The 16,425-nt window shown below is 35.9% G+C and overlaps 1 protein-coding gene across 2 annotated transcripts in view; it reads left to right on the top strand.

The window, feature by feature from the left end:
* Nucleotides 1-16,425, top strand: part of RAVER2 (ribonucleoprotein, PTB binding 2) — a 105,943-nt gene that overhangs the window by 37,877 nt on the left and 51,641 nt on the right. For both annotated transcript variants that reach the window (XM_030865839.2, XM_030865836.2), the window contains exons 4-5: nucleotides 793-984; nucleotides 8,192-8,318. In XM_030865839.2, coding sequence (XP_030721699.1) covers nucleotides 793-984; nucleotides 8,192-8,318 — 319 coding nt within the window. The remainder of the gene's footprint in view (nucleotides 1-792; nucleotides 985-8,191; nucleotides 8,319-16,425) is intronic.

Below are 16,425 nucleotides of genomic sequence, written 5' to 3'. Positions count from 1 at the left end.
ATGTTCAACACTTAGAAATTTTTAGTGTCTTATTTTGTTCTTACTTTTGCTCTAGAAACTTTTTAGTGTCTTATTTTGTTCTTACTTTTGCTCTTTGTACCAGTCTTTACAGATCCAGGACTTTAGTATCTTCTTTTACACTCTTACAGGTGGGTGACTGGAAATAAATTGAGTTCTGCATTGCAGGAGTTTATTTAGGGCACATTCAGAAAAAGGTTGTGTCCTGAATATGGTATTTTAAACAAACCTGGGGCACAGTTTTCCTAAATAAGGTTTGCTTTGGTATAGTTGACCAAATTCCTGGGATCTGCCTAAAATATTGAAATAACCTTTGAATGTGGTTCCTTCTACCTTTCTTCTCTTGATAATGCAAATGTTATTTTACATAGATATATGATCCAGTAATTGTTCAGCATGTTTCATCGTCTGCGTATCTGGTGAATTTATTTTAAAGAAAGTTTTAATTATTGTGTCCCATATTTTTCTATAAATTATCAGTTATATATATAGCTTAATATATAGGGACTATTATCATTTGAACATTGACTTTTAAAATAAATCAGAGATTCAAAGAAGTAAAAAGAAACCGGACAGAATCTTACTTTTCCCATCTTCTAGAAGGACTGCATCTACCCAACTAGTAAACTTTTATTTTCAGAAGGAAAGAATACATTATTTTCACCAGTATCATGCTCTGAGACATCTGTCCTTGAATTTTTAGATGATATACTTGTAAATAAGTATTTCTAGCTAAGTATTAGAATTCCCTTTTTAATAAATGTATCACATCAGCTTGCACAGGATGAAGGTAGTTATGTTGGTGGCTTTGCGGTGGTTGAATATAGCACTGCAGAGCACGCTGAAGAGGTTCAACAAGCAGCTGATGGTATGACCATCAAGGGAAGCAAAGTTCAAGTTTCCTTCTGTGCCCCGGGAGCCCCAGGGCGAAGTACATTAGCGGCATTGATAGCAGCTCAACGCGTGGTAAGTTTGTTCTGTTTTTAGGATATAAAAAAATTCAAGTAGTATTTTAATCTATCCAAACTAGTCAGTCATTGATTGGACCTTCATTATATTTTTATTATGTAAAGATACCCTTCTTTTTTTTTTGACTGGCTAAATGGTACCTCTGCCAGATCAAGCCAGCAGTCAATACAAAAGAAGAAACTGTGTTTCATAACGTGTATTCATCTCAAGAAAAAATTTTGAGGAAATTTCATTTATTCAGTAAATGTTGGAGTTCCTGTTCTGTAAGTTTTGCGTGCAAGGTGCCCCCTTTTTCAGTGTTCATAAGTATCCGTAGTAGAAGTCGTGGGAGGTGGAGCCTCATTTTTGTGCACGTGGCACGGTTGCTGAGTTTCCAATTCTGAATACATCTAGTCACCCACTTTTGCAGGTGGTACACCCTGTCCTCTTGGAGAAAAAGAAACAACTAGGTGGCGTGGTGGCCTTACAAATGTCTGGCATTTGTTTATAGCTGATCCCCCAGCAAAACTAGCTATCTCTCATCAGCCACTCTTTTCCATTTTCTACAGTGACTCTCTCAAATCCTCACTCTTTTCCTGTCTCTGTCCTTCTTTCTATCCGATGATCCTGGCTCCTACTTTATAGAAGTATAAAGGCCGTGTGCTGGACTCATTCGTTCAACTTTTCTCACACTCCCCCAGAAAAAGTGCCCCCATTTTTTCTCTTAAATAGCATTCATTCCATAAATACTTTTTGGGTACCCACTGCATGCTAGGTATGTTAGAGATGTTTAGGATTCATCAGTGAACAAAACAAAGATCCCTGTTCTCTCGGAGAGAGGGCTGTGCCTCCTCCTGCCAAAGCAGGGGCTCATGCCCGTGTCCCCCATCCTCAAGGATCTTCATCCTCACCTTTCTCCTTACTTTCACTTGTTCACTAGCTCTATCCCATCTGCTTATAAATACGCTCAAATCGTTTCCTTTAAAAATCCTCTCTAAATACGAGCCTTTGTAATACTTTTCCCTCACAGCTGGAGCTTCTTGAACAATTAGGTCCCACTCGTCACTTTTTCTTCTTTTCTCATTTCCCTCTCAGTCCAATGCAATCTCGTTTCTGCCGTCACTATTCAGGTGAATCTGTTCTCTTTAAGATTAACAGGAATTTCTTAATATTCAGTCGAAAAGATACTTTTCAGTCTTTCTTTGCCTGGTTTCTTTGGAACATTTAAAACCAACCTCCTGGGACTTCCCTGGTGGTCCAGTGGTAAAGAATCCGCCTTCCAATGCAGGGGCCGTGGCTTCGATCCCTGGTCTGGGAACTAAGATCCCATATGCCGTGGGGCAACTAAGCCCACGCGCCACAACTACTGAGCTCGCGCGCCTCCACGAGTGAGCCCGCGTGCCACAAACTACAGAGCCCACGCGCCCTGGAGCCCGCGCGCCACAACTAGAAAAGTGGTGAAAGATCCTGCATGCCTCAACGAAGATCCCGTGTGCCGCAACTAAGACCCAACGCAGCTAAGAAAAATAAAAAATAAGGAAAATAAATAAAATATTAAAAAAAAAATAAGACCAACCGCCTACTACCTTGAATTCTGCCTACCGTTTGTTTCCTACCTGTCTAACCGTCCCACCCCTTTCTTCTCTTTCCCGAAGGGCTGCTATCAGTAGGCTTCTGTATTTGGCCTCCTCACTTTCTTCCTCTTCAGCACTCCAGTGGTTTTAGTTATTGCCTATCAGTGATGATTTTTCCAAGCATATATTTTTGGACCCAATTGCTCTAAGCACTAAATCTGTACTTCCAAATGATATTTAAACAGCCCCTTTTTATGTTATATAAATAGTTCAATTTCAACATCTCCAAAAGAAAACTATTTTTCTCTGGGACCTGCTTTTCTGTGTTCTGTAATATCTGTGTATGGCATCAGTTCGTTCAAACTAGAACTGTCTGAATTAAAAACTCAGTTAATCATGATTGGTCTTCTTCACCTACTCCCTAGACCAAGATGTCGAGAATATTAGCAAATCCTTTCAGTTCCACCTCCTGGTAACTATTAAATCCTTGAGACTTGTCAGCATCTTTGTCACTTTACTCAGGATCTCGTTTTTCTCACCTTGATGGTTCGAATAACCTGCTATGTGGTTGCCATGTCGTTCATCTTCCCCATTCTAACCCATCTTCCACGGTGCCACAAGAGTGATCTTTCTCGTCCTCAAACCAGATTATGTCATTCTCTTGCTTAATATTCTTTAATGCGTGCATAAGTTCAGTTCCTTACCATGGCATACAGGGCCCTTCGTGATTAGGTATTAGTAACAGTGAGGAATCTTAAATTTTTCTCAGTCTTAAAAGTAATGTGCTGCATTGAGTTTTTTTTTCTGTAGGTTCTTGGTACATATCCTTTATCAAGTTTTCTGATTTAAAAAAAATCATAAGTAGGTATTGATGTTTATCAGAGTATTTCTGCAACTATTGCGATAATTTTATGTGATTTCTCCCTAAGTTCATTAATGTGCTGAATCCAATTGATAGGTTTTTCTAATATTACACTATCCTTATGTTGTAAATCCTAATTGATAATGATTTTTTTCCTATGCATTGTTTGATTTTATTGGATAATGTTTTATTTGGTATATGTGCAAATGTGCTCATAAGTGAAAATGCTTAAATTTTTGGGTACCATTTTTACTTAATTTTGGAATCAAGAGAACATTGACCTCATTAAATGATTTACATATTTTTCTCCCCCTTCTCCTTTTCTTTCCATTTCATGGATCAATTTGTATAAAATCGGGGTCATCCATTCTTTGAAAGTTTGAGAGATCTCAATCTATGAAACCGTGTAGACTTACTCCTTGAGCCTCTTCCAGAAGGAAATCATTGATTACCACTTAAGTTTCTTCTGTGGTTATTAGGTTTATTAGTTTTATTTTTCTCTGTGTGCTATATGTGGCATTTGATTATATTCTACAAATTTATCCACTTTGTCTGAGTTTTTAAATTTATTGGCACATAGCTATTTATAAAATTTTATTTAAAATTTGTCATGTCTAGTCTCCTCTTTTTATCATATGTTTTATTTATTTGCATTTCCTTTTTTTCCCTTGATCAGTCTTGCAAACTATTTATTTTGCCTTTTAAAGAAACAGCTTTTGTTTTGTTCATTATTTCTCTTTTTTCTATCTTTTGCTTATTCTTGCCCTATCTTTATAACCTCCTTGCTTCTTTCTTCTTTGGATTTACTCTTCCCACCCCCCACCCCCACCCATCTTTAATGTTATCCGTGGTTAGCTCCTCTGTTTTCAACCTAGATTGTTTTCTGATGAACATAGTTAAAGTAAGCTTACTTCTATAACTAATGCTATACCTATGTGTCATAAATTTTATATTATGAATGTTTCAAATTTTTGTTATGATTTCCTTTTAGCTTAATTATTAGTTTTTTCTTCCAGTTTATACCCACCTAGGAATTTTTAAAAGCTATTCTTCTGATATAGATTTCTTTTGAGATATAATTGATATACAGCATTATGTTAGATTTCAAGTGTACAACTAATGATTCAGTATTTGTATATATTGTGAAATGATCACCACAGTAAGTCTAGTTAACATCTGTCACCACACAGAATCACAGAATTTTTTTTTCTTGTGATGAGAACTTTTAAGATCTACTCTCTTGGCAACCTTCAAATATGAAGTAGAGTATTATGAACTGTAGTCATAGTCACTGTGCACTACATTACATTCTCATGACTTGTTTCTCTTATAACTGGAAGTTTGTACTTTTTGACCCCCGTTACCATTTCACTCACCCTCCACCCCCTCCCTCTGGGAAACATCAGTCTGTTCTCTGTATCTATGGTTTTGTTTTTGTTTTTGTTTTTAGATTCCACACATAAGTGAGATCATACAGTATCCATCTTTCTCTGCCTGACTTATTTCACTTAGCATAATACCCTCAAGGTCCATCCATGTGACTACAAATGGCAAAATTTCATTCTTTTTTATGGCTGAATAATATTCCATTGTCTGTATATATATACACACCACATTTTCTTTATCTGTTCATCCATTTTTGGAAACTTAGGTTGTTTTCATATCTTAGCTATTATAAATAATGTTGCAATGAACATGGGGTCCATATATCTTTTTGAGTTAGTGTTTTTTGTTTTCTTTGGAGAAATACCCAGAAGTTGACTTGCTGGGTCATATGGTAGTTCTATTTTTAATTTTATGAGGAACCTCTATACTGTTTACCAACACTTGTCATGTTTTTTTTAACTATACTTTTTCCTTTGTTTTCATTTCCCATCTACTATTGGATAAATTAGAATTTTCTTCTTCTGCTTCGAGAGTGAGATGTTCTATTTTATCCTACTGGTGATTGTTCCTAACTTACTAACACCCCTAGGTTGATCAGTATCTCTTTCTTCCCACTTAGTTCATTCTAAACTCCATCCTGCTTCTTCCTTCTACCCCACCTACCACCATATTGGGAGTACATAAAGTACATTTTTACTTTAGGATTGCCTTAATTTTTTTTTTGGTGGGGGGGGGCGCACTGCACGGCTTGCAGGATCTTAGTTCTCCAACCAGGGATTGAACCCAGGCCACGGCAGTGAAAGCACCAAGTACTAACCACTGGACCACCAGGGAATTCCCAACCTTAATGTTTTTGTTTTTATGGTCCTGGCTTTTGTATACAAGATTAAAATTAACTGTGATATTATAAACCCTAATTTCCGTGTATCATGTAATATCATCATGCATTTATTCTCATTTCTCATTTTCAGAAAGGGTTTCATGTAGTAAAAACTTTTTAGACTGTGTATGGCTGGGAATATTTTTTATTTCTTTTCCATATTTAATAGCTTAGCTGAATATAAAAATCTAGATTCAAAGTTTTTTTCCTGCAGCACTTTGAAAATATTAATTTGCTGCCTTCTTAAATCCAGGGTTGATGCTTTGAGAGTGAAGATGATATTAATCTGCTTTTTTTTTTTTTTTCTGAGATATGTTCTTCCTCACTGGAAGTTTTTAGTATGGGGGGGGGTGTTTGATGTTCTTAAATTTCACACCAAAAAAATGTAACCAGGTGTGTGTTTTTCTCTATCATATTTGGAACCCTTTCATTTTGTGGTCTTTAATTTTTCTTTAATACTGGGAAATTCTCAGCCATTACTTCTTCAAAGATTCCCTTTTTTTCCCTAATCCTTCAGGGACTCCTATTATATAGATGTTAAGACTTCTAGTCCCTTCATTACCTTGGTTTTCTCTCTTGTTTGCATTTTTCATTACCATGTTTTACTTTGTTTGTATTTCCCTCTTTATCCTCTGCTCATGTATTCTGGGAAGTTTATTTGACCTGACCTTTCAGGTCACTTATTTTGTTTTTCAGTCTCATATATTCTACTGTTTAACTTATCTGTTGAAGCACAGAGTAGAGGTTAAGAATAATGCTTTATGAGTTTCTCCAGTTTCCTCACCTATAGAATGGGGGTAATAACACGAACCCTATAGAGTTGTTTTGGGGCATTAAGTGATCTAATCCATGTAACATGCTTAGAACAATGCCAAGTATATATAGTAAGTGATGGCTGCCATTATTTTTCTCTAACAGTTGTGTTTTTCATACTTCTAATTGGTTGTTCTTTATAACTGCTTGTCCTTGTTTCATGTTACCAATAAAAATATATTATCTTTTTTTTAGGATGTCTGTTATGTTTAGTTAACATTCTTATTATTTCCTATCCTTTAATTCTGCTTTGTCTCTTATAGGTGCTTCAGTTTGTTGCCTTTAGTTTTTGTGGCTACATTCTCCCCATGCCTAGTTATTTTGTTCTGTGGATACATATCTCCTTTGGTAGGGGGTATGGCGGTTGGCTTCTTTGTATGTGAGTGTTTAGAGGTTGAGGGGCTGGAGATGGAGGAGGAGTGCTGAAGGCTGGTCTCAGCTAGGGTTTAGGGAAGGCGGGCAGGAACCTAGGGCTGAGAACCTCTGCCTTGACCGTCTGGCCTTGACCACAGACAGCCCTTTCCCACCCCAGCCAGGCAACCCTGCCCCTTAGAGCCTCTTAATCTCTTCTCCCAACCCTGCTCTTTTCCAGGTTCTGCCTTCCTTAATTATAACTCTTCCACCCTGCCCAGTGGGAGGAAGGAAGTAGAGAAGGTTGGAGGATGTGGGAAGGAAGTTTTTGGTGCCTCTACCTAGTGTTACATGGTCCCCACTGTCTCTGAGTTTGCACAACACCCTGGTGTTAATTCACTGCTCCTAGGCAGTCACTGGACTGATGCTGCCCTTTTCCTGCTTTTTCCTAGCCATGATCCCTAGGGGGTGATGTGGAGGAAGGCCCTTCCCCAAGGACCTTCCTAAAAGGCCCTTCCCCAAGCTATCCTGTCTGTGGATCCAGCCTCTCTCACACTCTTGAGGCACTACCTTGTGTCTGTCCAGGGATTTCTCACGGGTTTAGTGTCAGGTTCTCGATCCATCACCCTCTCCCTCTTAATGTCACAGCTTGGGATGAGAGAGGGAATCCAGTTGTCCTTGTCGGTTCTCCATTTTCTCCTGGTTGGAAGTTCATAGTTTTCATCATTATATTTTACATCATTATATTACATCATTCTTCTTCTGCTTTTACATCATTATATTAATATTCTCATCTATCAGGCTGGCTTTTAAAATCTGAGAACAACTTCATATATTTAGGAAGCTACCCAATGACATGTATGTAAGGCCAGTTCATCTTTGTCTCATATTAGAGGATTAAGTTAATGAATTAAAGACTGTTATTATAAGAAAAATGTTGCTTTGTAAGGCATCCCACCTTATTAAACTTGAGATCAACATTGTAGTAAGGTTCTTCTACAGTATCAAAATATTCATCCTGTGTCAACAGGTTACCTCCCTGTTAATAAATTCAGATTCCCCTGATACCTTTCTACTTGTATGAAGAGATTTATCTGACTAAATCATTAGTCCTCTTAAAGCCAATTTCTACTTAACTGAAACATTCTATGAGGATTTCAGTGTATGTTGTATGGTAGAATATCTTACAATTAGGAATTGTGGTAGAATGTATACAACAAGTATATAATATAAAGTAAGTTGTGGTTATCATAAAATAGATCTTATCAGGTGAATGAGAATTTCTGGAAAAAAGCCTTTACGGTTTCATCTTTGTGCTTATCCTTGTTCTAATGTTTTCTATTTCTGTATTCATCAAAGATGCACAGTAATCAAAAGGGCTTACTTCCAGAGCCAAATCCAGTGCAAATTATGAAAAGTTTAAACAACCCTGCCATGTTACAAGTTCTTCTACAACCCCAGCTCTGCGGGCGAACTGTTAAACCAGGTAAACTTCATGTGTGCTGATTAAACGTAGAATGTTGGCATGAAGTTAATTGTGCTGTTTTACATGAAAAACACACTTAAATTAGTCCAAGAATATTTATTTTTTCTAGAATTTATCAGTGAATATATAAAATATAATTTATTTTAATTAATGATCTGAGGTGAAAATATGTTTTGACTGTTTTTGATAGGGACAAACTGCTTACGGGTTTCCTGATTTTTTTTTTAACTATTAATAAGTATTAAATATTAAACCTTCAGTTTAGTTACTGGTTGACATGAATTTGTAAACCAGGTAACACATGGCTTAATAAGGTAATATTTAATATACTACACTGTTACAGCCTATGTTAACAAAGGATATGATACTTTTCTACGTAATATTTTTGGCAGAATTACTTTGTTGGAAAGTGTTAAGGTCTGTTTCCTCTCTGCTCTTTCTTTTTCATTGTGAAATTGTTCCACTTTTTAGAAAATGAGAAAAACATCATTTTCTAAGTATTATGGAAATTTTTATAATATTGGCATACATTAAGTATCTATTTAGTATTCATTGAGAAGAGTTTATTTACCTTTTGAAATGCACAACTGTGCATACACAAAATGTATGTTTTATCATTATGAGGAAATGAATGCCTATATTCAACACTAAGCTTTAGATTACAAATGTTTAGATTAAATATACTTATTCTGTTTCAGCTCCAACTGGTCTAACACCAGCTAGTATATTGCAATTCGGTTCTAGCACCAACTACCTAGAGTTAGCACAGATCCTACAAGTAAGGGCTTTGTCCCCAACAGGTCTGCCCCTACTTCAGACAGCAGCCGCAACTTCAGAGGTCCCCTGGTCACCTACACTTCTGACTAACTTGCTTCAAATTTGGGGGTTCCTGTGACCCCCTCAGGTTCAATAATTTGTTAGACTCACAGAACTTAGGAAAGCATTATACAGTAAGTCCCCACCCATACAAACGAGTTCCATTCCAAGAGCGTGTTTGGAAGTCCAGTTTGTTTGTAAGTCCAACAAAGTTAGCCTAGGTACCCAACTAACATAGTCGGCTATATAGTACTGTACTCTAATAGGTTTATAATGCTTTTCACACAAATAATACGTAAAAAACAAACACAGAAAAATAAAGAAAACATTTTTAATCTTACAGTACAGTACCTTGAAAAGTACAGTAGTACAGTACAACAGCCGGCATACAGGGGCTGGCATCGAGTGAACAGGCAAGAAGAGTCACTGACTGGAGTGGGGAGAGGGGGTGGGAAGTGGTAGAGCTGAAGGATCGTCAGCAATAGGGGACGGAGGGCAAGCTGCAATCTCACTCATGCCTGACATTGATGGCGCAGGTTCTGGTTCCTTGCTGGATTCAATTCTACGTACCCCCTTGAAGAAACAATCCAGTGATGTCTGGGCAGTAGCTCTTTTTTTCTCGTCATAGATGACACGGTAGCACTGAATTGCATTCTGAATGGCTGTTGCAGCCTTCGTGTACCATTCTACGTTCAGGTCCTGTGCCTCAAAACTAACTGCCTCCTCAAATAAAGAAAATCCCCTTGCCACTTCCTGCGTCGTGAATCTCTTCGGTGCTTCAGTTACTTCTTCTTCCTCTTGTCTCTCTCCGTCCTTTCTCTGGGCCTCCAATTCCTGGCACTTCTTAGCAGTACCAGCTATGTCACTGCTGCTTTTACACTTGCTTCTGGACATCCTGGGCTTGAAATAAAGATACTGTACTACTGTACTCTATACAGTACTGTACAGTAAAGTACACAAAAGCACAGCCACTTGTAGAGGATGCACACACGTGACAAGGTACGCCAGTCACGTAAACTAATTTACCTGATTGGACAGGAGAACACACGTCCGCATCTTTGAAAGTTCACAATTTGAAGGTTCGTATGTAGGGAACTTACTGTACTTATGATTACAGTTTTGTTTTAAAAGATGTAACTCAGAAATAGCCTAATCAAGAGACTTAGGGCTTCCAGACCGGAAGGTCCTAACTGCAGAGCTTTTATGCTCTTTCCCCATGGAATCAGAGCACATCTGCCTTGCAGCACACGTGTGTATTAATTAGCCAGAACTCCCTGCTGCAGCAACTTCAGTATCTAGAGTTTTTATTGGGGTTTTGCTATGTAGGCATGACTGACCATGTTATTGAACTCTATCTCCAGTCCCCCTCCTCTCCCTGGAAGTCAGGAGGTTAGGCTGATATCATATGGCTCAAAGCCCTAGTCCTCTAATCACATGGTAGGTCTTTCTGGTATGACCAGTCCCCATCCTGAAGCCATCTAGGGGCCCACACTTAGCTACCTCATTAGCATAACAAAGACACTCCTGTCACTGGGAAAATTCCAAGGATTTAGAGTTTTCCTTCCAGGAACCAAAGACAAAGACCAGTTAAATTCTTTATTATACCAACAGTGTTCATATTAAGTACTTCATATAATCATCAATTATCTCTGTGTAGGAAGTAGTTTTAGAGGTGTCCAGCTCAGCCTACTATGCAGTCAGATATCCCTTCTACAATTTTAATGGTATAGAGATATCCTTTGTATGTCTTGACTACTCAAAACATAGAGCAGCTCATTATTTTCCAAAGCAGCTATTCCCTGGTTTAACAAATTTAATTACTAGGTTTCCCCTTGTATTAGATGGTGATTTCTATGACTTTTAGCCACTTATTCTAGTTCTTCCTATGAGGAAACACAGAATAAATCTACTCCTTCTTCCATAAGAAAAGCCTTCTAATGTTGAAGACAGCTATCATGAAACCTTAGTCATCTTTGATTTTCTTTGTCTTCTGTTCTCCAGACCCGTGGTCTCATTTTATTTATTTATTTTTTGACTATGCAACTCTATCAGTAAAGTATATTTTTAGTAGAGCCCCAGTATATACAGTATATGTATCACTTATATGTCAGTTACATGAATGTACCTTTGTCAATCCATATATTAAGAAATGATAAAGCTTAATATTTTTATATTTTAAGATGAAAGTAAATACAAATAACAGTTCTCTTTTTTAAGAACAATTTATTTTTTTATTGAAGTATAATTGATTTACAATGTGTTAGTTTCAGGTGTACAGCAAAGTGATTCATATACATATATATATATATATGTGTGTATATATTCTTTTTCAAATTCTTTTCCCTTATATGTTATGACAAAATATTGAGTATGGTTCTCTTTATACACCTCTTCTATTCTCTTTGTAAACTATGGCTCTGTATTTGACTTTATATAACATGTCATAGGATACGCTCTCTAGAGCACCCCCCACCCAAGTTGTCCTCTTATAAAGATACCTAGGTTGTCTGGGTTGCCCTGAAATATGGTGTACACAGACATGAATTTATCCTGTAGATGGGTTCTAATCAGCAGAGAATGCAGTGGGATTTCCTTCCTATGATCATTATATTCCTATTAATGCAGTCCAAGTTTGTATCAGAGTTTAAAGAAGTATATTACACTCTTGTGTCTCTTAGAAAGTATAGTTCACACCTGGACTATCTTTAGTAACTTCTCCCCCGAATTATTTTTGTCTCATGTTTTCATCTAAGATATGTATTCTCCACTCTGCTTTTCTACTCAGGTTGGTGTATGACCATATGAAATTAGGCTTTTTTATTTTAGTGCTACTTCTACTGTTTTAAGAAAGATATATCATTATTACACTGGTAGCTTTTTCTTTGTTTGGAATGGCCAGTGAAGAGGGTTGAATACCTTACCTGAACACATGCAAGGAGACAGCGTATGGAAAGTTTCTTGGTGTTCAGGAAAGATAAGCTCTTGTTAATCAATAAATTTCATTTGTTTTTCCTTTACTATGTTTTTTTTACTAAATCTTAACTATATCCCTTACTATATCCTGAGCTCTTCACAGAAGCCTCTGAACAAACTAATTACAAAGGATCATAATTGCCTGTAATTCGTTTATATTATATGATACATATATACACAAGTGTGCCATATTTTACTGTGCTTCACAGATGCTATGTGTGTTTTTTTTTTTTTTTTACAAATTGAAGGTTTGTGGCAACACTGCTTTTGTCAGATGATGGTTAGCATTTTTAGCATTTTAAATTGAGGTATATACATTGTTTTCTAGACATAATGCTATTGCACACTTAATAAACTACAGTATAGCATAAACATAACTTTTACATGCACCAGGAAACTAAAATAATTGTGTGACTTGCTTTACTGCCATAATCACTTTATTGGAGTGGCCTGGAACCAAACCTGAAGTATGCCTGTATGATATATTTGTATTTAAACCCTTGCCCAAACTTCTTTCTCACTGTATCATTTTTTCCAGTAACTGACACATATCTAGTTGTTTATTGCCTTCTATTCCACTAGACTAGAGGAGGCTCCATAATGGCAAAGATTTATCTGTTTGGTTCATCTCAGGCATCTAGGACAGAACTGCTACTTACAGTGAAAAGTACTTAGATATTGTTTACTGATTAAACTCCTTCCTTAATCTGTCTGTTGCACAACTTATACATACCTTGTCATATATGATCTAGTCTGTAAACTTTTAACTACTTTTCTGGTCTGCCTTCTTTTCTGTCTGATCTAATCTGTGCACGACCATCAGGTTGATTTTCCTCCTACACCTACTTATGCACGGCCGTCAGGTCGATTTTCCTCCTACGCCTACTTTATGTTACTTGAAGCATACTGATCTTTTCTCTTCAATCCAGACCTTCTAAATACCTTAAGAAAATACAGTATAGTGTAAATATTGTAGATTTCTTCTCTCTGTCCTTGGGTGTGTGTCTGTTTTAAAGTTTAACTAGTATATAATTACTTAGACTCTAAATTGTATGCTTAACAGCTTTCTTGAGGTGTAACTGTGGCACATTCATCTGCACATATTTAAATTGTCCAAATTGGTAAGATTTAACACATGTATAACCCATGAAACTATCGCCATAATCCAAATAATGAACATATTCATTACTCTCAAAACTTTCCTTTTGTCTCTTTGTAACCCCTCCCCCCATCCCCAGGAAACTACTAATTTGCTTTCTGTCACTGTAGTTTGTATTTTCTAGAAATTTATATAAATGGAGTCACACAGTATGTACTGTATGGCTTCTTTCCCTCAGCTTATTATTTTGAGATTCATCCACGTTGCTGCATGTATCAATAGTTTTTTTTTTTTCGTTTTTAATGCTGAGTAGTATTCAGTTCTACAATTTCCATTTTCATTGATTTGTTGAACATTGGGTTATTTCCTGTTCGGGGTCATTACAGATAAAATTGCTGTGAAGATTTGCTTCTAATCTTTATGTAGACTTATGCTTTCATTTCTCTTGGACAAAGACATAGTTGTAGAATGGCTGGGTTATATGGTGGATGTATGTTTAAGTTGTAAGACACTCTTCCAACTCTTTTCTAATGTGGTTGAACCATTTTACATTCTCACCATCAGTGTCCAGGGCTCTAGTTCGTTCAGTATCCTCACCAACATTTGATATGTTGATCCTTTAATTTTAGTCTTTCTATTTGGTTTATCGTGCTGTCTCATTGTGGTTTTAATTTGAATATTCCTTTTGACAAATGATTTTGAACATCTTTTAATGTACTAATTTGCCATCTTTATACCTTCTTTGTTAATATATCTTTTAAGATATTTTGTACATTTTAAAATTAGGTTGTTTATCTTCTTATTAAGTTGTTAGGGTTTTTTATCCTAGATACAAGTGCTTTATTGGATATATGGGTTTGCAACCACTCTGTAGGTTGTCCTTTTATTTTCTTAACAATATCTTTTGAAGAGCAAAATTTTTTATTTTGACAATGTCCAGTTTATTATTTTTTGTTTTATAATTCATACTTCTTGTGTCATATTTAAGAAACCTTTGCCAAATTCAACGTCACTAAGATGTTCTTATATATTTTCTTCAAGAAGTTTTATAATTTTACCTCTTAAGTTTAGGTTGATGAATGATTTCAAGTTAATTGTTATTTATGATATGAGGTAAAGGTCCAGGTTAATTTTTTTCTACAGTTGTTCCAGCATCATTTGTTAAAAAAGATTATCCTTTTTCATTGAATTTCTTGACACTTTTTTCAAAAATCAATTGACCATATATATATGGCTCTATCTCTGGACTCTGTTTCTATTCCATTGATCTAAATGTCTGCCTTTATATCAATGCTACATTGTCTTGATTATACACAGTTTTATAATAAGTCCTGAAATCAGTTAGTGTAAGTCCTTCAACTCTGTTCTTTTTCTCTTTGTTTTGCCTATCCTAGGTCCTTTGTATTTGCATATAAATTTTAGAATCAGCTGTCAATTTCTATGAAAAACGTCTGCTGGAAATTTGATTGGAATTGTGTTGAATCTGTATGCTAATCTGTGCAGAACTGACAACAATTTGCCATAAGTGCGGTATATCTCTCCGTTTATTTAGGTCTTCTTTAATTTCTCCCAGCAATATTTTGTAGTTTTCAGGGTATAAATCTTACACATATTTTTTCAGATTTATCCATAGCATTTCATGTTCCTCGATACTATTTTTTTATTGCAGTGATTTTCTGAGGCAGAATTCAGAGTCAGTAATTCAGTGGCATTTGGTACCTTCACAGTGTTGTGTAATCACCAACTCTGCCTACTTTCAAACATTTTCATTATCTCAAAATAAAATCCAGACCCATGAAACAGTGACTTCCCATTTCCTCCTCTGTCCAGGCCCTGGCAACAACCAATCTGCTTTCTGTCTTTACACTTTTGCTTAGTCTGCATGTTTCATATAAACAGAAGTCGTTATGTGACTTTTGGTGTCTGGCTTCTTTCACTTAGCATGATGTTTCTGAGTACTGTAATATGTATCAGGACTTCCTTCCTTTTTTTGGCTGAGTAATATTCCATCGTATGCACATAGCATTGATGGACATTTGAGTTGTTTTCACTTTTCGACTCTTGTGAAGAGTGTTGCTATGAATATTCATGTACAAGCATTGGAACATTTGTTTTCAGTTCTTTTGGGGTTATATTCCTAGAACTAGAATTGGTGGGTCATATGGTCATTCTATGTTTAACTTGTTAAGGAGCTGCCAAGCTGTTTTCCACAGTGGCTGCACCATTTTACATTCCCAAAGCAATGTATGAGGGTTCCAATTTCTCCATAACTTTATAGACTCTTGTTACTTTCTGGGTTTTTTAAATTATTATTAATTTTAGCCATCCAAATAGGAATCAACTGGCAACTCATCATGGTTTTGATTTGAATTTCCCTAATGACTAATTATGTTGAGCATCTTTTCTTGTGCTTGTTGTCTATTTTTGTGTCTTCTTTTGGAGAAATGCTTAATCAAATTCTTTGCCCATTTTTAAACAGGGTTGTGTGTCTTTTTGTTGCTGAGTTCTTTATATATTCTTGATACTATTTTACATAGTATTACTTTTTAAATTTCAATTTCCTACTGCTTGTTGCTAGCATATACAAGTACAATTGATTTTGTCTATTTATCTTGTATCTTGCAGTCTTGCTTTCTATTTCTATCAATAGTAGGTATTGCCCTTAGGATTTTCTGTATAGGCAATCATGTCATCTACAAATAAACACAGTTTTACTTCTTTCTTTACAATATGTATACCTTTTATTTTATTTTCTTGCTTTATTGCAGTTGATAGAAATTCCTGAAAAATTTGTGCATTGAACTGATGAGAGTGGACATCCTTGCCTTGTTCCTGATCTTACAGAGAAAGCATTCATTCTTTTATTATTAAGCATTATGTTAGCTATAGTTTTTTATTCACAGATTTTCTTTTTCAAGCTGGGAAATTTTTCTTCTATTTTTATATTGCTGAGATATTTTATCATGATAATTGCTGGGATTTATATAATGCTTTTCTCCATTTATTGATATCATCAATGTGGCTTTTTTATTTCTGGTCTGTTATCATGATGAATTATATTGATTGATTTTTGAATGTTAAACCAATCTTTCACTCCTACAGTAAGCCACACCTGGTCATGACATACTATAATCCTTTTTTTTTTTTTGACCAGGAACATCAGTTTTCTTTTCTTTTTTTTTTTAAGACTATTTTCTTATACAGCAGGTTCTTATGAGT

This window comes from Globicephala melas, chromosome 1 (genome assembly GCF_963455315.2).
Source record: "Globicephala melas chromosome 1, mGloMel1.2, whole genome shotgun sequence".
In the NCBI taxonomy this organism is placed as follows: Eukaryota; Metazoa; Chordata; class Mammalia; order Artiodactyla; family Delphinidae; genus Globicephala; species Globicephala melas.
This window is presented reverse-complemented; position numbering and strand designations above follow the sequence as displayed.